Source organism: Leptopilina heterotoma, unplaced genomic scaffold (assembly GCF_015476425.1).
Source record: "Leptopilina heterotoma isolate Lh14 unplaced genomic scaffold, ASM1547642v1 Lhet_183, whole genome shotgun sequence".
Lineage (NCBI taxonomy): Eukaryota > Metazoa > Arthropoda > Insecta > Hymenoptera > Figitidae > Leptopilina > Leptopilina heterotoma.
In genome coordinates, this window is record NW_025110901.1 from 819,811 (window position 1) to 841,910 (window position 22,100).

A 22,100-nucleotide genomic window follows, 5' to 3' on the forward strand; every position below is an offset into this window, starting at 1 on the left:
ACGCACAATGATAAGAAGTCTGAAAGAGGAAGCTAATTATTCAACGAGAAACAAGATAAGTTGATAAAAAAATAAGATTTTGCCATTCCTGCAAATTCTTTTCAGACTAACTTTCTCTATTCGCAAAATATTGAAAAATAAAAAAAAATAGTGAAAATTTTATTCGTTAACTTTTTCTACACTCAAAATAATGGAAAATAAGAAAAAATAAATAATGAAAATTAAAAAAAATTTATTTACAATTGTAAATAAATTGTACAATTGGGAAAAATTTACTTTTTTTTACTCGTTAACTTTTTCTACTCGAAAAATAAAGAAAAATAAAAAACAATTATTGCAAAAAAATGTACAATATTATAAAAAGATTAACTTCCATTAAATATTAATAGCAAAAAAAAAAATAGTTGAAAAAAAAGTCGTTTTTAGAACTATTAGAGTCAATCAATTATTAAAGCCAATTCAAGCTTAAAAAGAAATTAGACTAATTATGAATTAATTCCGGTAATTAAAAATAACTTTCAAAGGAATTTTTACCCCCAAAAAAATGGTAATTATTAAAAAAAGAAAAAGAGAATAGCATTTCGAGAGAATTAAAAAAAATCTCAGTGACATTCCAAAAAGTATTATGATAAAATTGCGCGAGTTATTTTTAAAAATAGAAAGTTAAAAATATTCGAGAAAAGGAGATTTGTCATTCGTTCAAATATATTTATCACACTTAAAAGTTCTTCTTTCTATTTCTTGAAACGATTCCTTTTTCCTAAGGACTTACGGCAATCATTATAAAAAAAAAATAAAAGAGGAGAGAGAAGAAATATATCGAGAAACGATTAACAAAACTTTCCAGCAGTAACGATATATTTTACACGAACTTGTCTCTATTTTTCACATTACTCTAAAACACGACGAAAAAAAAAAATTTATTCGCAAGAAAAAAAAAAGTCTCTTCTGTACTCTTTTCAACGAGAAGCAAAAAAGATTCAGTCACTTTATCACCAAAGTGTATTAAAGAAAGTGTGTTTTCTAAAATTTATTTGTTTTTAGATTACATTAAATTAAAAGTAATTGAAAATTAATCCAAATTATTTATAGAAACATAATTGAATTTCAATTTTGGTCTAAATTATAAAAAAAATGAATTAAAATGAATTAATAATGAATCCAAATTATTAATAGAAAAATAATTGAATTTCAATTTTTCTTCTGGAATAAATTAAATTAAAGCAATTAGAAATTAATCCAAATTATTTATAAAAAAAAATTGAATTTCAATTTTTTTCTGGAATAAATTAAATTAAAGCAATTAGAAATTAATCCAAATTATTTAAATGGAAAAATAATTGAAATTCAATTTTTTTTGGATTAAATTAAATTAACTAAAAATTAATCTAAATTATTAATACGGAAAAATAATTAAATTTCAATTAATGTCAGTTTGAAAAGTAATTTAATGAATTATTTACAGTCGAATGTCAACATTTATTCTTAGTCAGAAAAATATTTTCTCGTGTGAGAAGAAATGTAGAAATTCAAATTCTAAATTTAAATTCTTTTTCAAAAAAAAAAAAAAGAAAAGTGAAAAAGAAAGTGAGGAATTATTATCACTGAGAATTTATTTGAATAAATAAAATTGAAATAGAGAAAATAAAATATTCGAATAAATAAACATAAATTCAAGTGAATTTCAAAAAAAAATTCAACTTTTCTATTAAAAAAAGAAAATTACGAAAAATTTTTTCATAATAAACGAAGAAAAAATTTTGAAAAACACTCAGAATGATTTCAAAAAAAATAATAAATTTCGAAAAATGATATCAAAACGAAAAAAAAGTGTAAAAAACATTCGAAATGATTCATAAGGGAATTTCAAGAAAAGATTTCAAAGCATGTTTGAAAACAAACGAAGAAAATACGTAAAAACCACTCAAAATGATACAAAAAAAATAAATTTCGAAAAACGATAAAAAACAAAAAAAAAAGTGTAAAAAATATTCGAAATGATTCAGAAGGTAATTTCGAACAATGTTTGTTAACAAAAAGTAGAAAAAGTGTGAAAAACAGTCAAAATGATTAAAAAAAAAATATAAATTTCGAAAACAGATAAGAAACCGAAAGAAAAGTGTAAAAAACATTCGAAATGATTCAAAAGGTAATTTCAAAAAGAAATTTCGAAAAGTATTTGATATCAAACGAAGAAAAAGTGTAAAAAACACTCAAATTGATACAAAAAAGAAATAAATTTCGAAAAACGATAACAAAAACCGAAAAAAGTGTGAAAAACACTCAAAATGATTCAAAAAAGAAATAAATTTCGAAAAACGATAACAAACCGAAAAAGTGTTTAAAAAAAGCATTCGAAAAGATTCAAAAAAGAAATAAATTTTGAAAAATGATGACGAGACGAAAAAATTGTTAGAAAAACATTCGAAATAATTAAAAAAATAAATAATTTTCAAAAAGCGATAACAAACCGAAAAAAGTGTCAAAAAACAATCGAAATGATTAAAAAAAGAAATAAATTTCGAAAGACGATAACATGCCGAAAGAAAAGTGTAACAAAAAATTCGAAACACTTCTCAAATGGAATTTTAAAACATATTTGATAACAAACGAAGAAAAAATGTAACAAAAAAACACTGGAAGTGATTCGAAAAATAATAGAATTTTCGAAAAACGATAACAAACCGAAAAAAAAATGTGTTAAATTCACTTTCGATCCAGCCAAGATGTTTCATTCTCTCTTGGACATGAAGGGGTTGCTTCAATGGAAGGGTGAAAAATTGCAACAAAATCACCAAAACAAATAACACTACTTCCTGGTGGTATGCCCGGTGCGGGGCGGGTCTTCGAGCAGAAAATCAATGAGAACAGCATTGTAGAAACGCGGTCCAGAGCATAATATACTCTAGGCATCAGTGGTTTGCGTGTCTTCTTCTCTCTTGTTTTTCTCCCAAGATCAATAAGAAAAAAAAAATTTTTTTCCTTCTATTTTTCTTTTTTCTCTGGGAAAATAATTTTTGCCCAAAATATATTTTGGCGGTCGTCACGAGCGACAAATTTGAATTCGCGGCTAAATTTTGTACGTTGTTTTTGTTTCTCTCTCTCTCTGAATGAAAAAAAAAAATACATACCTCGCGCGCTCTTTTTTTGTTATCGTAGTAGAAGAAGAAGAGTGATAGTCCAACTATTGTGGTGGCAGAGACTATATGAGAAGCGGAACCGATGCAAAAGACGAGAGGCGACTGGCGCTGGTTTTCCAGGAGCTGCTGCTTCAGATGAGATTACAACAAGCGGGGGCCTATGGTGGTGGTGGCGGCGGCGGCGTCGACGACGGTGATAGCGATGACGATGTTGATGGCGATATGGTGGTGGTGCACGACTTGTGCAACGCGCGGCGAAACGCGGCTGCGCTGGCTGGACTCGTCTCTCTCTCTGTGACTCCAAATACCAAATCCAACATCCGACCTACGACCTGGGTGGCGATTCTCTTTCCTCCCAATTTAAGCGCGCCACACTCTCTCATGCGCCTCTCCTAAAACAATATTCAAATGTCATCAAAACATGCCAAACAAAATAACGCTAATGACAATATTATTGTGAATGCAATAAATAATTAATTAGCGGGGAAATTATTAGTAATATAGCTGAAAATCAGGAAAATTGTCAGTCAATATTCTAAAAAGAAATTTTTAGACAAAATTGCAAAAACAAAATTGTCGACTAAATTATTTAAAAGGACAAAGTTGTAGACAAAATTGCAAAAACAAAGTTGCAGAAAAAATTGTAAAAATAAAGTTGTAGACAAAATTGCAAAACCAAAATTGTAGACAAAATTGAAAAAACAAAATAGTAGGCAAAATTGCAAAAACAAAGTTGTAGACAAAATTTTAAAAATAAAATAGTAGACAAAATTGCAAAAATAAACTTGTAAACAAAATTAATTCTTAAAAGAATTCAATTATTCTTAAAAATTGAGATAAAACTCATAGCAAAAATTCAATTATTTTGAAAACTTTGATTACAATCATTATGAGAATTAGAATATTTTTAATTCAATTTTAATGACATTCCTTAAAAAAAATTCAATTATTTTCAAAAAATTTTTAATTAAATTCTCAGCAAGATTTCAATTTTTTTCATAATTAATAAAATTCTGCAAAACAATTTAATTATTAACAAAAATTTTAATAAAAATGTCTTGTAAATTAATTATTTTGATAAATAATACAATTCTTTGCAAAAATTCAATTTTTTTCAACATTAATAAAATTTATCACAAGAAATCAATTATTTTCATAAATAATAAAATTCTTCAGAAAAATTAAATTATTCTAAAAAATTTAAATAAAATTCTTCGCAAGAATAATTCAATTATTTTTATAAATAATAAAATTCTTTACAGAAATTCAATTATTTTTGTAAATAGTAACATTTTTTTGCAGGAATTAAATTAATTATAAAAATTTTGATTAAATTCTTTATGAAAATTGAATTATTTTTAATACAATTTTTAATTACATTCATCGAAAAAAATTTAATTATTTTCTAAAAAATTTAAATTAAATTCTTAGCAAAATTTCAATTATTTTCAAAATTAATATAATTTTGCGAAATAGGTAATTTAATTACAAACAAAAATTTTAATAAAATTCCTTATAATTCAATTATTTTTAAATAATGCAATTCTTTACAAAAATTCATTTATTTTCATAAATAATTCGCAGGAATTCAATTATTTTTAAAAACTTTTATAACATTCATCACAAGAATTTAATTATTTTGGTAAATAATCAAATTTGTCACAAGAAATCAATTAAATAAATAGTAAAATTCTTGAGAATTCAATTATTCTAAAAAAAATTTAATTAAAATTCTTCGCAAGAATTCAATTATTTTCATAATTAATAAAATTCTTCCCAGGAATTTGATTATTTTTATGAATAAAAATATGCATCTCGGGAATTCAATTATTTTCATAAATTCTGAAAAAAATTATTCTGAATAATTCAATTATTTTTGTAAATAATACAATTCTTTGAAATAATATAATTATTAACAAGAAATTTAATAAAATTCCATATAATTCAATTTGTTTGATAAATTATAAAATTCTTTACAAAAATTCAATTATATTCATAAACAATAAAATAAATAATAAAAGTTGAAAAATTTCATTATTATTCAATTATGTATTTTGGTAAATAATCAAATTCTTCATAAGAATTGAATTATTTGCATAAATAATTTATTTCAAAAATTTTGACTAAAATCTTTATGAGAATTGAAATATTTTTAATACAATTTAATAAAATTCATCATAAAAATTTAATTACTTTCATAAATGAAAAAATTTATCACAAGAAATCAATTATTTTTATAAATAATAGAATTCTTAGCAAATATTAAATAATTTTTTTAAAAAATGCATAAAATTATAAAATTATTCTCAATAATTCAATTATTTTTGTAAATAATAAAATTCTTCACAAGTATTGAATTATTTTCATAAATAATTTCAATAATTTCAAAAAGTTTGATTAAAATCTTGATGAAAATTTTAATGCAATTTGAATTAAATTCCTGGAATTAATTCAATTATTTTCTACAATTTTAATTAAATTCTTAGCAATATTTCAATTATTTTTATAATTTATAAAATTGTTCGCAGGAATTTAATTATTATAAAGAATTTTAATAAGTTTTATCAGAAATTTAATTATTTTGTAAAAATTGAATAAAATTATTTATGAGAATTGGATTATTTTCAAAAATAATAAAATTCTTCAGAAGAATTCATTTATTCTAAAAAATTTAATTAAAATTCTTCAGAAGAATTCAATTATTTTGGGAAATTTTTGGTAAAAATCTTTATAAGAATTGAAATATTTTTAATATTATTTTAATTAAATTTCCCGTAACAATGAACTTATTTTTAGAGATTTTAATTAAATTTTTCGCAAGAAATTTAATTATTTCGAAATATTTGGATAATTTTCTTTATAAGAATTCAATTATTTCAAATTCAAATGTCAAAATTATTAAATTAAAAATCAAATCAAATATTAAAAAGATAAAATTAAATTGTAATAAAATTAAATTTGAAAACATTAAAATTAAATACGAAAATATTATTAAAATTGTTCCACTAAATACTTGAAACAAAACTTTTTTAATATTTTATGAAACGAAATACCGAGAGTTAGTATTTTTAAATCAAGTTTCATTATATTCGAAAGTTTTTAAAAAAAGCGTTTAAACTTTGATGTAATAATAATTTAGGATATATTAAAACTCGCTATTCATAAAGGAGAATAAAAAAATGTCACGATGGAATTATAAAATATTCTGTGTGTATAGAATAAATTGTAAAGAAGAAACAATATTATACCTATAATCTGCAAATGAAAAAAAAGAAAAAATCTCTATATTATACAAAACCAATTGAAATAGTATATATAGTAATTGTTTTAAAACTGTATACATTCAAACGATATTATTTTAATTGTATTTAATCATATTGAAAGGAATACTCACCGAAGATCCAACAAAATGAAACTCTCCATTTGAAAAGCAAGCGAATTGAAAATTATTCTCCGTGCAAACTTTTTATATTCCAGATTTACCTATGTTTTAATAAGACAATTATAAAGCTCTTCTCAAACAGAATATCTGAAAGAAACGTAAAATAAAAGGTAATTTCTAAAAAATTAAGACAAATGAAAATTTTGAGACAACATTAAAAATAATTTCTGGAAATGATAGAATAAAAAAGAACTTGTTAAAATTAATTAAGAGAAATAAAATAAAAGACGAATTAAAAAATAATTTCTAAAAATTAAGCTAAAATAAAAAATAAAAGACGAAATTAAAAAAATAGTTCTTAAAAATTAAGACAAAATAAAAAAAAAACAAAATAAAAATTAATTCTTTATTTTGTCTTTAATTTTTATAAATCATTTTTGCATTTTGTCATATTTTTTATAAATTATTTTTTCAATTTGTCTTGATTTTTAGAAATTTTTTTTAATTGGTCTTAATTTTTAGAAATTAATTTTACAATTTGTCTTAATTTTTAGAGATATTTTTTTTATTTTGTCATTTCTAGAAATTGTTTTTTAATAATTGAGACAAAAAAAATTATTTCTAGAAGTAGCAAAAACAAAAATAATTTCATAAAATAAGATCAAATAAAAAATACTTCCTCTATGAGGAAGTAATAATTTCCAAAAATTAAGAGACAAATTGCAATGTTTAGAAATTATTTTTACAATTTGTCTTAATTTTTAGAATTTATTTTTTTTTACTTTGCCATTTTTCTAGAAATTAATTTTTATTTTGTCTTAATTTTTAAAAAAATAATTTTTCTATTCTGTCATTTCTAGAAATTGATTTAAAAAAAAATTGAGACAAAATAAAAATAATTTCTAAAAATTAAGACAAATTGCAATGTTTAGAAATTATTTTTACAATATTTGTCTTAATTTTTAGAATTTATTTTTTTACTTTGCCATTTTTCTAGAAATTAATTTTTATTTTGTCTTAATTTTTAAGAAATAATATTTTTATTCTGTCATTTCTAGAAATTGATTTTAAAAAAATTGAGACAAAATAAAAAATAATTTCTAAAAATTGAAGACAAAATAAAGAAATAATTTCTGAAAATTGAAGACAAAAAAAAATACAGAAAAAATAGTCTCGTTAATTTATCGAATAACAAAATAAAAGACAAAATAAAGAAATAATTTCTAAAAATTAAAACAAAGTAAAAAAAAAAAAATAATTTCTGAAAATTGAAGACAGAAAAAATAGTCTCGTTATAATTTTCGAATAATAACAATTTTTTTTACCTGCAGCCTCTGAGACGAATGAAAGAAGAAAAAATAATAATTTCAAAATGAATTGCTAATTTACTTTCTGATTTCTCTCTTTGGAATAAAGATTTCCCCGCAGTGCTCGTTGTGTTTATACCCGGTACATGAGTGATGAGCCAGTGGCATTCCAATTTTCTTCTTTGATTCCAGATCCTCCGGGTCCATTAGCCTTCTTCATTCTCCAAGTTTCTATGTATACCTCGTTTTCTACTCGCGATTATTTTCAAACTAAATGAATGCCATTCTATACCTTGCTTCTTGAATTTTCCTTATGTAGTTAAGGGACTCGATTAAAGGTCACAGTTTTTTTTTTGTCTTTCTCGATCTTCCAAGAACCTATCAAACCTTTTGCTTCTCTCTTTTTCTTTTATTTTTTTTTTAATCAGAGACAAATGTGAAAACGTTCAGTTCTAACGTTAATTGCTTCTGAGGGCGGAAACCATTATCAATTCCAGTCACGTAAATTTACCAATCTTGATATCTTCAACCTCTGCCTTCAAACATTTTAAAAACATCTCGAGTTAATTTTATTTTTTTTAATGCACTCAGAAATAAATTGTACCCAATTCTCTATAATATCAGTGACAATTTAATATTTCCTCTCCACTCTATTTTAATAAAATTGGTAACAATAGTAATAATTCCCAATTTGTCAGATTTAACGCACTGTTCAGTTTTGTCGGTGTTGGATATAATTCCGGTGGAATTTTATTTGAGAAAATAAATATTAAAGGGAGGCACTAAAAAAAATATTCAAGAAATATTAACAGGGTTGCCACAAAAATTTAATTTTCTTTTTCCCTGATTTCCAGACAAAACACTATAATGATTTTAATATTCAATAATAATTTAAAATTTTAAGTGAAATTTATTTTTTAATCAATTTTTATTAGAAAATTCTTTGAGAATTCAATTATTTAAATACAAAAATAAATAATTTATTAAATAATTGAATTTTTCATAAAATTGAACTTTTATAAAGAGTTTTATCTTTTTTAAAATAATTGAATTCTTTCGGCAAATTTAAAAAACAATTTTAAGAATAAATGCAATTTTCTATCGTTTTATTCAAAATTCTATAAAAAATAATTGAAATTCTGCGATAATGTTTGTTATTTATGAAAATAATTGAATTCTTGCAAGGAATTTTATTTAAAATTTTATTAAAATTTTATTAAAATTTTTTTAAAGATATGAATTTTTGTGAAAAATTTTATTTGTGAAAATAATTGAATTTCAGAAAAAAATTTTTTTATTTATGAAAATAATTAATTTCTTGTGAAGAATTATATTCAAATTTTTTTAAATAATTGAATTTCTCAGAAGTTTTTAAAACTATTTTGAAAATAATTAAATTTTATCGAGAAATTTCATTAAAAAATTGAAAATAATTTAAATCTGACGAAGAATATTATTGAATCAAAAAATATTATTTTATTATTAGATTTTTTTTAAATAATTGAATTCCTGTGAAAAATTGTATTTTTGAAAATAATTGAATTCTTGAAAAGAATTTTATTTAAATTTCTTAAATAATTGAATTATAAATAATTTTTAGCAATATTTCAATTATTTTCATAATTTATAAAATTGTAAATTTATTAAATAAATCTTTTAAGAATTTCGTTAAAATTTTTTTAAATAATACAATTTTTAAAATAATTTTATTTAAATTTTTCGATGTAATTGAATTTCTCAGAACTATTTTTTTCAATTCTCTGAATATATTTGAATTCTTTCGAGAAACTTCATTAAAAAATTAAAAATAATTGAATTGGTGCGAAGAAATTTATAAAAAAAATTGGTAAGTAATTGAATTCCTGTGAAATTCTTATTAAAATTTTGTTTAAATAATTGAATTTTTTTGGAAAATTTTATTAAAATATTAGATATTAAAAATAATTGAAATGAGGAAAATTTTTGAAAATGATTGAAATTTTGACAAGAATTTTATTAAATTTTTTTTAAAAAAATTGAATTTCGGAGAAGAATTTTATTATTTATAAAGATAATTGAAATTTTGACAAGAATTTTTAAAAATTTTGGAACATAATTGAATTATTAATTCAAATTATTGTCAGAAATAGAAAAAATTGAATGTTTTGTATTAGAATTCTTGTCAATTTCATAGTTTATGAGGCAAACAAAAAAAACCCCAAAATTCAGAATTTTCTTATAAATTCTAAAAATTTAATTTTTTCCAGTACTTTTAATAAAAATCCCTGACCTTTTCCCTGATTTCCCTGACTTTTCCCTGACTTGTAGCAACCCTGATTAAAGAAATAAAAAAATATCAGAAATAACAAAAAAAATATTAGAAATACCAACAAAAATTGAAAATATTCGAGAAAATGTTAAGGAAATAAAAAAAAAATACTAAAAGGATTTTTTCTTCGTGAAAATCATGATTCGAAAAGATAAATTCATCGAGAGAATAAAAATCGTCTATATATGTATAAAGAGTGCCTGGTGAGTAATAATTTTTAATCGTTTTGATGAATTTTTATGCTTCTGAAATGTTGAAGAATAATGCAAGAATGAAGTTTATCTAGCTTTCCACACGTATGACTTGAAATAAATTGTAATTATAGCTCAATTGCCAGTTCAAGTACCAGTTATTCACACTTTCAGTTCTATATAGAGATCATCCAGTATGAAACTAAACATGTAGTCCGTTAAAAATTTACGACATTAGCATTTACATGTATAGAGAAGGTTATTGAACCAACGAGAATGAGTTGTAAAGACCATTTAACCCTTGAACTTCCCCTATATAACACTTTGTATCTGTGGTGATAAATTTCATTTTAATTAATCATCAACTTTTCATGTCAAAACTAAATGTCTGTCTGTCTGTGTGTTGGTTGGTAGTCATTTAAATTTTAATTACTTCTCTCCCTTGGCTATAAAAATGTATCACGAAAATGTCCTTTTTTAGAACCCATTTTCACCAAATAAGTATCAAAAAATTACTATTATTCCAAAATTGTTAATTTATTTTAAGGAATATTTTTTTAGAAAAATTTATCGAATTTAGATTGTAAAATAGAATTGAAATTACTGAACCAATTGATTTAGAAATAAAAAAAATTGTCAACAGAAAACGTTTTTTGTCTTTTCAAGTCGATAAGATATACTGGAAACTTGAATCTCCAAAATAACAAATAATCGATAAACGAAAAACTGATTTTAAAAATGAACAATAAAATTCGAATGTTTACTGAACAGGACTTTTTTCTCCTGGCAAAATAAAAACACTGATAGAAATTAAAAGATTCAATTAATAATTTAACTTAATGAAATTTATTTCACTTTTCATTTAACTGACAAAAAAAAATTTCTTTATTTTCCTAATTTTTGTTTAATTTTTCTTTTTAATGCCTAGTTGTTAAATTAAAATAATTAAAAATAGTATTTAATTAAATTTTTTCCAATGAAGAATTTTTGTGAAAAAAATTATTAAAATCCTTTAAAATAATTAAATTTCTGTGTAAAAATTTCGAAAATAATTGAATTTTTTTTTAGGAATTTAATTAAAATCGAAATCGTATTGAAAACATTTCAATTATCATAAAGAATTTAATCACAATTTTTCGAAATAGATAATTGAATTTTTGTGAAGAATTTTATCAAATTTCTCAAAAGTAATTTTGAATTCTTTTGAGATATTTTATTAAAATTTGATTAAAAATAATTGAATTTTTTCAAAGTATTTAATTAAATTTTTTTTATAAAGAATTTTATTGAAATTTTTCAAAATATTAAATTTTTACAAAGAATATTATTAAAAATTCTTTAAAATAATTAATTTTCTGTGAAGAATTTGATTAATTATGAAAATAATTTAATTCTCGTAAACAAATTTTTAAAAGTTTTTCCAAATAATTGAATTTCTGCGACGAATTTTATTAAAATTCTTTAAAATAATTAAATTCCTAAACGAACAATTCTATAAATTATGAAAATAATTAAAATATTGCTAAGAATTTAATTAAAATTGTAGAAAATAATTGAAAATTATTTCCAGGAATTTAATTAAAATTAAATTGAAAATATTTCATTTCTCATATAAAGATTTTAATCAAAATTTTCGAAAATATTTAAATTATTGCGAATTTATGATCAAATAATTCAATTATTGAGAAGAATTTAATTATTTACCAAAATAATTGAATTATAAAGAAATTTGTCAACTTTTTTTTAAATAATTGAATTATTTCAAAGAATTTTATTTAAATTTGAAAATACTTCAATTCACATAAAGATTTTAATCAAAATTTTTGCAAAGAATATTATTTTTTATGAAAATAATTCAATTGTTGGAAAGAAGTTTATTATTTACTAAAATAATTAAATTATAATTATTGGGAATAATTTTATTATTTATCAAAATAATTAAATTTCTGCGAAGAATTTTAATATTTATGAATATAATTGAATTGGTTTGGAGAATTTTATTACAAATTTTCTTAAATAATTGAATTCTTTCGAAAAATTTTATAAATTATGAAAATAATTGAATTTCTGTGAAGAACTTTATTCAAATTTTCTTAAATAATTGAATTCTTTCGAAAAACTTTCAAAAACTCGATATTTTCCAAAATAATTAAATTTTTGTGAAAAATTTTATCAAATTATTAAAAATAATTGAAATTTTTTAAGAAATGTTATTGAAAATAAATAATAATTGAATTCTATTAAGAAATGTTACTGAAAATAATTGAATTCCCGTGAAGAAATTTATTGTTTTTAAAAGCAATAAATAATTATAATTAATTACTGAATTACTTAAAAATAGAATTTTTAAATTTTGTATTTGAAATTAGGAAAATATTTTTAATTTACAATTGTATTTTTATTTTGATAGTAGAAAATAATTTTGTCTCGTAAACTTTTGAATTCTAATATTTAATTATTTTCCTTCAAATTTGTATCGTATTTGATTTTTCTCGAAATAGAATAGAAAACAAAAAAGAAGAAAAATTAAATAAAAAATAAAAAGAAGAAGAAGAAGTGAAAAAAAGAATAAAATATTTTAATAAAGTGAAAAAAACATTTTGAAGCTAAAATGAAAATTGATGGAATAATCTAATATCAATTCTCCTATGTCGAGCAATTTAGGGATGAGTGTCTATTTTTTTTTACAACGTTCATAAAGATAGTGGAAGCCTAAGTACGTCAGGGTTTGCTCTATTTTCTCTCTAACAGTCTGCCATATATTTATCGATATATCTTTAATAAAATTTCATCCATGAGTAGATATTGTGTGGTCCTATATGGATGTTGGAGAGATAAAAGTTTCTAATAATAAGAGCCACGCGGTCATAAATGAACATTGTTCTCGATGCGCAACAGCTGTTAAGAGCGATACTCTCGTTTAGCGAAGGAAATCACGGTTTCATTTAACACAATTAAAGGGAATCATGTTGGATAACATCCCTCATTGCCTCGGTGACTAAAGCCCACAACTAACCTGACTGACGCAGAACGTAATGCTTTTGCTTTTATTTCGGTTTCGATAGCCCGTATGTGTGCTGCTTGCTCTACACTTGAATTAAATGTCCAATTGAGATCAAGTTTAAGTGATTGCAACCATCACCCAAAGAGGGATCGTCTGGCGAAAACATTTTACGTTTCATAAAACTTTATATATGAGAATCAAAAAATAATTCATCGTTGAACCTGTAAAAAAACATATTCTAAAAGAAATTAATAAACGGAAAAATCAATGTTGCTTTCTGAATAGAAAATAAAAACTAAATTAAAAACTAAATAAAAACGAAAACTAAAGCAAATTTAAATTCATAAATTAAAAAAGATTTCCAAAACAGTGATTAAAATAATAAAATAGTACAATTTTGCTTTTTTTTCTTTTTTTCAGTCAAAATTGTGCGGCAAGGTATTAAATTTGATAATTAATTCTGAAAAACGAAAAGATTTTACAGAAGATAAATTTTATTTATAAACTTTTTATTGCAATTTTGTATTTTTTGTTCCCAGTGGAATTTTCCCTCGAAAGGAAAATATTCAATATTCTAAAGAGAATTTTAATTTCTAGAGATTAAAAATCTAAAGAAATTCGTTAATTTAAATATATAATTAAAAATGAAAACAAAAATAAATAAGAAACAGAAAAAAAATCTTTTCGGTTTTCGACAAAATAAACGAAATTCTAAGAAAAAAATGTTTAAAAAAATGTGTGAAAATAAAAATCGTAAAATGAAGATAAAAAATAAAGCAAAGGATGAAAGATTTCTCGAGGGAATAATGAGAAGATCTTTATACGATTGCCTTCAAAAATAAACATTTATTTCAAAATTAATGCTTATGAGCTGTATTCTAAATCTAATACCTACACGACAAAAAAATGTTTCGTAGGTATTTTCATTTTTTTTTAAGATTTTCATTTCACGAGCGCATTTTTTCTTTTTTGTGTACAAGTGTTTTTTTTCTATTTCTTTTCATAGAATCTTTCATTTTCTTTTTTAAATGGACTGTTTTCATTTTATTCACTGTGACATCTTTGTAAGATTATATACATTAAAGATTTAAGTTTATTCCCTGGGATCTAATCGATGTATCTCAATTTTTTATTTTCAATTGGCATAATATTGAAATTATATTCCAGAAAAAATTGAGCTTAAATTAATGATTCACAATTTACAGATAATATTCTTATATAATATATTTAAATATAATTATATATTAAGATCGTTTGCTCAAATAAAGAAAAAAAAATAAAATTTTTTAAGATTTTACGATTCTAAAAAATCATCGATTAAATCAAAAGTGAATAAACTTTTTTTTTTTTGAATTATTCACTTCCTCACGAGAGGGAGCTTTGTAATTTTTTTTTTTTAAATGATAGAGCCCTAAATGTTGATATCACATTCATGGTAAGTGCTGTTTAGGTCAATAACATTTAAGTGAGACAAACCTAAGCAACTTCTTTTGAAGATTGTACCAGTTCCTCGAATGATGTGTCCAGACATTGTCGCAGCTCCGCGTAACTCACGACCAGCACACTTTGTTCGTCCCGGGACATCAGACACACCTATTAAAAAATATTAAATTAATAATTAATTTAATTAATAATTAATTATTATTAAATTATTAACCTATTCATTAAAAGAAAACAAAATTTTTGTATTGGGGTAAAATTATCTATTTTATGGAAAAATGTACTATAATTTCTTTTTTCAATTATCTTAATTATTTAAAAATTAAATTTTGAATTATTAATAACAATTATTAAATTAAAATCAACAAAAAAAATAATTAATGTAATTTTTTACTATCAAATTAATTATTTTTAACTAATTCAAATTTAGAGAACAGTATAAATATCTATAAAAATTGAAATAAAAAGCGATTTTTTAAAAACAAATTAAAATAATAAAACTTTTATTAATTTGGTGAAAAAATTCCCGGTTTGGCATAAAATTTCCCGGTTGGTAGAAACCCTGAGTTATTATTTAATAAAACTTTGATATTTGATTTGAGTTTGACTCGGAGTGATCGTTAATCTCAAGAGTTTAATTCATAAAAATGAGAATTTAAAAAGAATTAATTAAAATTATTTTCTTTACTTTATCGTAGGATCCTGAATCGAGTTTGTTCAGACAGGAGACGACGTGCGCCATGTCGAGCCAAGGACGACCTTCAGCGGTGACTTGATGAAAAACGTAATCTCTAAATAATTTAAGCATATAGCGGTCCCCGGTTTCGGCCCACGTTGGCTCCATGTTAAGTTCAGGCCTCTCGTTTATTGTCGTCAGCTTGACAATTAATTTGAACAGTCTTCCATTTTCCAGTTCCTTGGAAAGTTCATTTTCAAGTACATCGGAACGCAATTGAGCCGCATCCAATTGCGTGTAAAATCGCGCGCCGATCATTGGCATCAAATCCGTAACGCTTCTCCGTTGTTGATTCGAAAGAAGATACCTGTAAAATTTTCATTTTTATGACTAGGTATTTATTGTTTATGTCTTTCTACTATTAATAATTAAAAAAAATAAGAAAAATCAATTCCTTCTAAAGAATTATATCAAAATTTTGGAAAATAATTGAATTCTTCAGAAAAAATGTAATAAAATACATTGGAAATAATTGAATACTTCTAAAGAATTTGATCAAAATTTTTAAAAATAATTTATATCTTTCAAAGTCTTTTATTAAAATTTTTAAAAATAATTGAAAACCACAATGGTATTTTATTCAAATTGAATTGAATATAATTTATTTTCTCCAAAGAACTGTATTATTTATGAAAATAATTGAATTCTTGTGAAGAAATTTTTTTTAAATTCTTGAAAATAATTGAATTTCTGGTCAGAATGTTATTAAAATTTTGAAAATAATTGAATTTCTCTATAGAATTTTATTACTTACGAAAATAATTAAATTCCTGCGAAGAATTATATTTGTTATGAAAATAATTGAATTCTTTGGAAGAAATTTATTAAAATTCTTGCGAAATAAAATTAAAATTGATGTGCAATTATGAAGGGAGAAGAAAAGTTGTAGTTTTGCAAAAATTGAATAAAATTGGAAATACAAACAGAATGAGATTTCGAAGATCGGTGGAATAGGATCGTGCGACGAGCTCCAAAGATGTTTGCATATTGTCACGATGAATAGCCAAAAGACTGCGACAAGCCAAAGCAAGAACCATTTTTCCTAAAGCAATCAAGTCCTCCTGCTGATAATGCGGAATAAGACCCAAAGGATTCGTTGCATTGCCATCTAACGTGACGACGTCCGGTAGAGCCACACAACTCAATCGAAGATGAGTTCGAGAGGTAAGTAATACTTTGGTAGGATCCAGACATCTGTATGCAAGTCCTAAAAAATATTTTATTTAATATTTAATAATTCCATTTTCAATTTTAATATTTTAATATTCAATTCATAATCAACAATTAATTTTATTTATGAAATTTTCTTTCAATTTTTCTTCTATTGAAACTGAATTTCTATTTGAATTCTATTGAAATTGAATTTCTATTTAAAAATATTATTTATATTTGATTTTATATTTTTATATTTATTTTATTAATATTTGTTTCGTACCTGCTGCATGAATAACTCGAAGTGCAGCCGTAAGTTGAATAATATAACTCCAAATAACACTCTCAGGAAGCAAGTTACTGTGCTGCTGTCTCAAAATATTGCTCTTCGAGTGCGTAAACGATCTCGATGAATTTGGTTCAGAAGAAAACGGATCGGCAAATCCATTGAGTTCAGTCGCCGAGAAATGTTTCGTTAGAAGTGTTTCCGAACCAGGATGATAGTCGTAAACAAATACCATGGCTGCAATATTTCTGATTTAATAAAAAAAAGAGAAAATTTGAAAAAAAGAAAATCTTTAATTTAAAAATATACTGACAATGATCACCAAAGGCCTTCGTGGTAAAAACTTCTCGTAACTGCACTAAATTCGTATGGGCAAGTCTTTTCCACATATCAACCAGAATCATACACTTCGTATTACCTAATCTGAAATCTGTAATTTAAACATTAGTCTCAATTTCTTCCAATTTTTATTTTTAATTTTAAATAAATTCTATTCTATTATTCTGTTAATTTTAAAATTTATTTACCGTGCACTCTGCGTAAACAGTAACGAGTTCCAGTTTTAATGTTGGTCGCTTTGTACGTTGATGTTTGATAACCGAGAACCGATGAGACGGGTTTGTGAATTGGCTCCAAGGGGCACAATTCGTGATAGCTGTCGACTTCATTGGGCAAATCGGGGAACTGAACTAAATCTGGTTGTTCTAAAGTTAAAGCGTTTTTTTGGAATATATCGTTTCGAAGATTCTCACTAACGAAATAGCTGGGATTTGATTGCGGTGGAGGCGTTGAGGGTGCCGATGTACTATTTGATGAGGATTTCGTAGGCTTCACAGGATGAAGATGAGAAGGTGTTCCTGGATACACATAACCCACTTGTCCTGCACCAATATTTCCAGCCTGAGAAGAAATTTAAAATCATTTAAAATCATTATTAATTATTAATTATTAACTATAATAATCTCCGTATTCTTTCATTCATTCTGATTTATTCTGTCCGCTGTTTGAAGTTAATTTCTATGTATTCTTTTGCTTTTTTTTTCTTTAAAAAATATTGTTTGACAAATCGAAAATATGCAGGTATTTTTTCATGATTTCTAATAATAATATTACAAATTAGAAAATTAAAAAAAAATTCAGATTAACAAATAAAAAAATCCCATTTTGTTTATTATACGCTTTTTTCTGTAACAAATTTTGTTTGACTGATCTAAATTATTATACAAATTATTCTCCTTTTTATTTATAAAAAATACTAGAAAATTGTTAAAAATTTTTTATTAAGAAGTAGGAAATATACCCATTTTATGCATCATTTTTATTTTTCAATAACAATATTGTTTACAAACTAATTTTTTTCTTTTGCGAAGAAAAACATTATATATTCCCGGTTCTTAATATTTTTCTAGAAAATTCTTAATTTTCATAAGGAAATAATTTTCAGAATTTTCTTATGAATTGAGAATTCTAAAAATTTATTTTTTTCAGTACTTTTAATAGAAATTCCCGACTTTTCCCTGAATTTCCTATGTCAGAATATATTATTATTATAATTATAATAATAATAAAACTACCTATTCCAATTCATATTTTATTTTTATAAAAAAAAAAATTTGAATTAAAAATTATGCCTTTGTTTTTCACTCACGATTTCAGAAGTACCCTCTTCAGAGGTCAGGGTATCGGACATATTTCCCAGATAAAAATAAGTAGTGCCACCAACATTTTCCTGAGAATGATAGGAATTATTGAAAAGATTCGGTGAACTGCTATTACTGCTAGTGAGACATGAGGTTCTTCCCGGAATGAATTCCGCAGGACCAGGAGATTTTTTCTGCGAATCGAGAGAAAGATTGGACAATTGTTTGGTTACAACTGATGAATTCATAGCAGTTGGGGTTAGCGTTATCCCTGGACTTTGTCGATTCTACAAAAACAAAATTTTTATTTCATTATTATTGGAAAACTAGAACAATCAGGGTGGTCACAAGTTTCAGTTTATCAATTTCGCTGACAATTTACTGACATTGAAATTAGTCTCCCTGACAAACAAAATTTTTTTTCCTGTAATTTCCCTGACTTTACAGACAAGAATTTTGTTTTACTGACATGTGGCCAGCCTGAACAAAATAAATATATTTAATTTTTCTTAGAAAACGAGAATAAAATAAAAAGATAAACACAAGTAGAATACATTACCATGTAGACAGCAAGTTTGGATTCCAATGGAACTCCATTCGTTTGAGAAGTATAGTAAAGATCCATTTTTTTTTCTCAATCTATGCATTTACTGACATACACTTTAATTTTAACAGTTTCCACGTCCCTTTCTCTCACTCTTATTATTTATTATTATTATTATTAACTTATTCTTTCCTGATTATGTATTAAAAATTTCACCTGTAAAGAAAAAAAATATTAAAAATGTTTCACAATTGTTTAATTAATAAACTTACTCAAACGAAAATTTTCAAAATCGCAATTTAAATCTAAAAATAATTAATTATTTACAAGAACAATTTTACTAGAAAAAATTACCTTTTCCTGTTCCCAAAATCTGGATCACAAGTAGACCAAATTCACCGCATAGTAACAAATTTCGACCTTGTTTATTTTCTTCTCCACAAAATAATTCACAATTCCACAAAACATCTACAAATCGTATTCAAAAATACAAATTATATATTAATGAAAACTAAAAATATAATTTACATTATAATTTTTAAATGAAAAGAAAATTTTTAATTGAAATTTCCAATCTACTCATATGGTAGATATTAAATTTACTACGTAAGCAATCAACAGTTTGTATATTCATGTTATACAAACACAAGTATGCTCATTAAATACAAAATAAAACCGGTGTAAATTATTTATTCGTCGTTTGTCTGCGCCGAAACTGAGTGTCCTTTGTCAGAACAAACACTTGAAAAATGAAAACAATGATGCTACGCAAGAATTGGTGAAAAAAAAAGAATTGCAAAACGAATGAAAAATAAACAAATGATTGTAAAACTAAAGAAAATTGTTGTTGTAAAATTCAATGGATTTGAAGCAAAAATTAAAATTAGTAGCTTTCAAATAAAAAAAAAAGACACAATATTAAACTGTTGAATCGTATATAGGATGAGAAATCAAACGCATGTGAAAAGTAAATAGTAATGGCAGCTGATTTTGACAATACCAGAAGATCTCGTAAAGATATAACCTTGACGCCAAGAGGATTAGCAGGATTACAAAAAACACCGATTTTCTAATAATTAAATTATTCACACAAAAAACTGGAAAAACGCGACTCGATAATATGAAAATTTTTTTAAAATATTGAAAAAATATTGTACAAACTTCCCTTCTTTAACATAACCGAAACTGTCAGTAATGTCCGCGTCTCGGTCGAGCCGCCAAAATTTCTTATTAGCAAGCACTCTCCGGATAATCACGAGCACACCCGAGGTTTTATATTAAAATTAATAAACAATGCTTTAAAATGTACAAGTAATATTTTAACATTATTTGTTTAATTTTAAAGAACAAAGAAGAAAAAGACGGCCACAATCTGATTTTCTGTGTTTACGATGCTCGGGGGTTCGATATATATTGCGCGCTCTCTCTTAATTCTCAATTTCTCTCTCTCTCACACACACTCTTTTTGAATTTCAGCCTCTCTCTACCGCTATTTTTCCATTTATTAACGCAGCTGTCACTAATTTCCAAGTAAAATTTTCACGTAACACGTAGAACACTTAAAGTAATTATACCGAATAATTAATGAAAATTGATTATGTTTAATTACAATTAATTATTTTTTTAGGTTAAAAAATACTTTTTTTAATATATTAATTAATAATTGATAGGAGAAAAGTTATAATAAATATTATATTACCTGGAAAAAATGATAAAACACTGTATTAATAAATTTTTTCTATTCATTAAACTAATTTTAGTTAAATAAAATAAATTGTTTTAAAAATTAAAATTTTTTTCAAGGGGTTTTTAAGTTGTGAGCATGCGCAAATAACGTTCGTTAGCCAAAGTACTCTGATTGGTTGATAATAATTATTTGCAAATTCTTGTAATTTCTAAAAACTAAAAGTCAAACAAATTTTTCAATATTAAATTTCAAAAAATTGGTAAATATTTTAAGATTTACCTATTTGTTTAATGTTTATTATTAGTCTGTAGTCACAATAATTTATTAATTATTAATAAAAATAGCAAATGGAAATGTGCCTTGAGGTGTTTGAGATTAACGGAACGCTCTGATTGGCTGGGATAATAAAGTGAAATATGAATAGAGCTTAAGGTTATTTTCTTGACATTTGGCGACTTGACGTTTTCTTTGAAACTAGTGCTTGAAAGTTCAAACTAAAAATTAAAGTTTTGACAAGGTTTTATTAATTTATTATTAACAATGATTATACCAGTTCGTTGCTTTACTTGCGGTAAAGTTGTTGGAAATAAATGGGAGTCATATTTGGGTTTACTGCAAGCTGACTACACGGAAGGGTGAGTGACAAGAAATATAACCTCAAAATTTTGAATTATTTCTGCTACTTTCCTTCGATTTTGATGAAATAAATCAAATAAGTATTTTATTGCTAATAAATTATATTGTTGCTATAAATTATTATCTTTTGCAAAAGAAAAAAATAGAACATTACAAAAATATTAAATAATGAAAAAATTCCTCTTTATTTTCGAGCATGAATTTCGCTTGTTTCTAAATTCAAAGTTAATTGTTAAGTTAATTGTTCACGGAATAATTAATAATTGTTAAAATAATATAATTTTCTTTTATAGAGATGCTCTTGATTCACTGGGCTTGAAAAGGTACTGTTGCCGCAGAATGCTGTTAGGTCACGTGGATTTAATCGAGAAACTTCTCAATTATGCACCACTGGAAAAATAATTGTTTCCTTTTTCTATTTACTAAGTTAACAATTAATTTTGAATTTAATTTATAGACACAAATGCAAGGAACGCTTTAATTCTATTTTGTAAATAATGAAAAAGTCTCTTTCTTCTCTTTTCAAAACAAAAATCAAAGGAGAAGAAAATTTTGTAAACACTAAATGTAAATGTGAATAATTTAAAAATACACCAGACAATTTTCTATAAAAGTTGTTTTTTCAATTTAACAATTTTCCTTTATTT

General features: G+C 23.7%; 3 protein-coding genes across 4 annotated transcripts in view; 1 reads left to right on the top strand and 2 right to left on the bottom strand.

Annotated features, from left to right (window-relative positions):
- Nucleotides 1-3,263, bottom strand: part of LOC122500331 — a 38,698-nt gene extending 35,435 nt beyond the window's left edge. Inside the window, exon 1 of the mRNA XM_043609216.1 lies at nt 3,132-3,263. The gene's annotated coding sequence lies outside the window, so the exon portion shown is untranslated. The remainder of the gene's footprint in view (nt 1-3,131) is intronic.
- Nucleotides 3,264-14,158: 10,895 nt separating this feature from the next.
- LOC122500336 (PAN2-PAN3 deadenylation complex subunit pan3) lies at nt 14,159-20,851 on the bottom strand. Of its 2 annotated transcripts, none has more exons than XM_043609224.1 (10): nt 20,830-20,851; nt 19,485-19,598; nt 19,146-19,346; nt 18,595-18,873; nt 17,474-17,846; nt 17,260-17,376; nt 16,944-17,183; nt 16,433-16,715; nt 15,461-15,815; nt 14,159-14,925 (listed from the first exon to the last, which is right to left on the bottom strand). In XM_043609224.1, exons 3-10 carry the CDS (start codon nt 19,209-19,211, stop codon nt 14,809-14,811), a joined length of 1,830 nt encoding a protein of 609 aa, XP_043465159.1. In that variant the 5' UTR covers nt 19,212-19,346; nt 19,485-19,598; nt 20,830-20,851; the 3' UTR covers nt 14,159-14,808. The 2 variants fall into 2 exon arrangements, with proteins under 2 accessions (XP_043465159.1, XP_043465158.1); XM_043609223.1 differs by lacking the exon at nt 20,830-20,851 and adding an exon at nt 20,131-20,555.
- Nucleotides 20,852-21,248: 397 nt separating this feature from the next.
- Nucleotides 21,249-22,060, top strand: LOC122500354 (DNA-directed RNA polymerases I, II, and III subunit RPABC5). Its single transcript, XM_043609253.1, has 2 exons — nt 21,249-21,452; nt 21,747-22,060. Exons 1-2 carry the CDS (start codon nt 21,358-21,360, stop codon nt 21,853-21,855), a joined length of 204 nt encoding a protein of 67 aa, XP_043465188.1. The 5' UTR covers nt 21,249-21,357; the 3' UTR covers nt 21,856-22,060.
- Nucleotides 22,061-22,100: the final 40 nt, after the last annotated feature.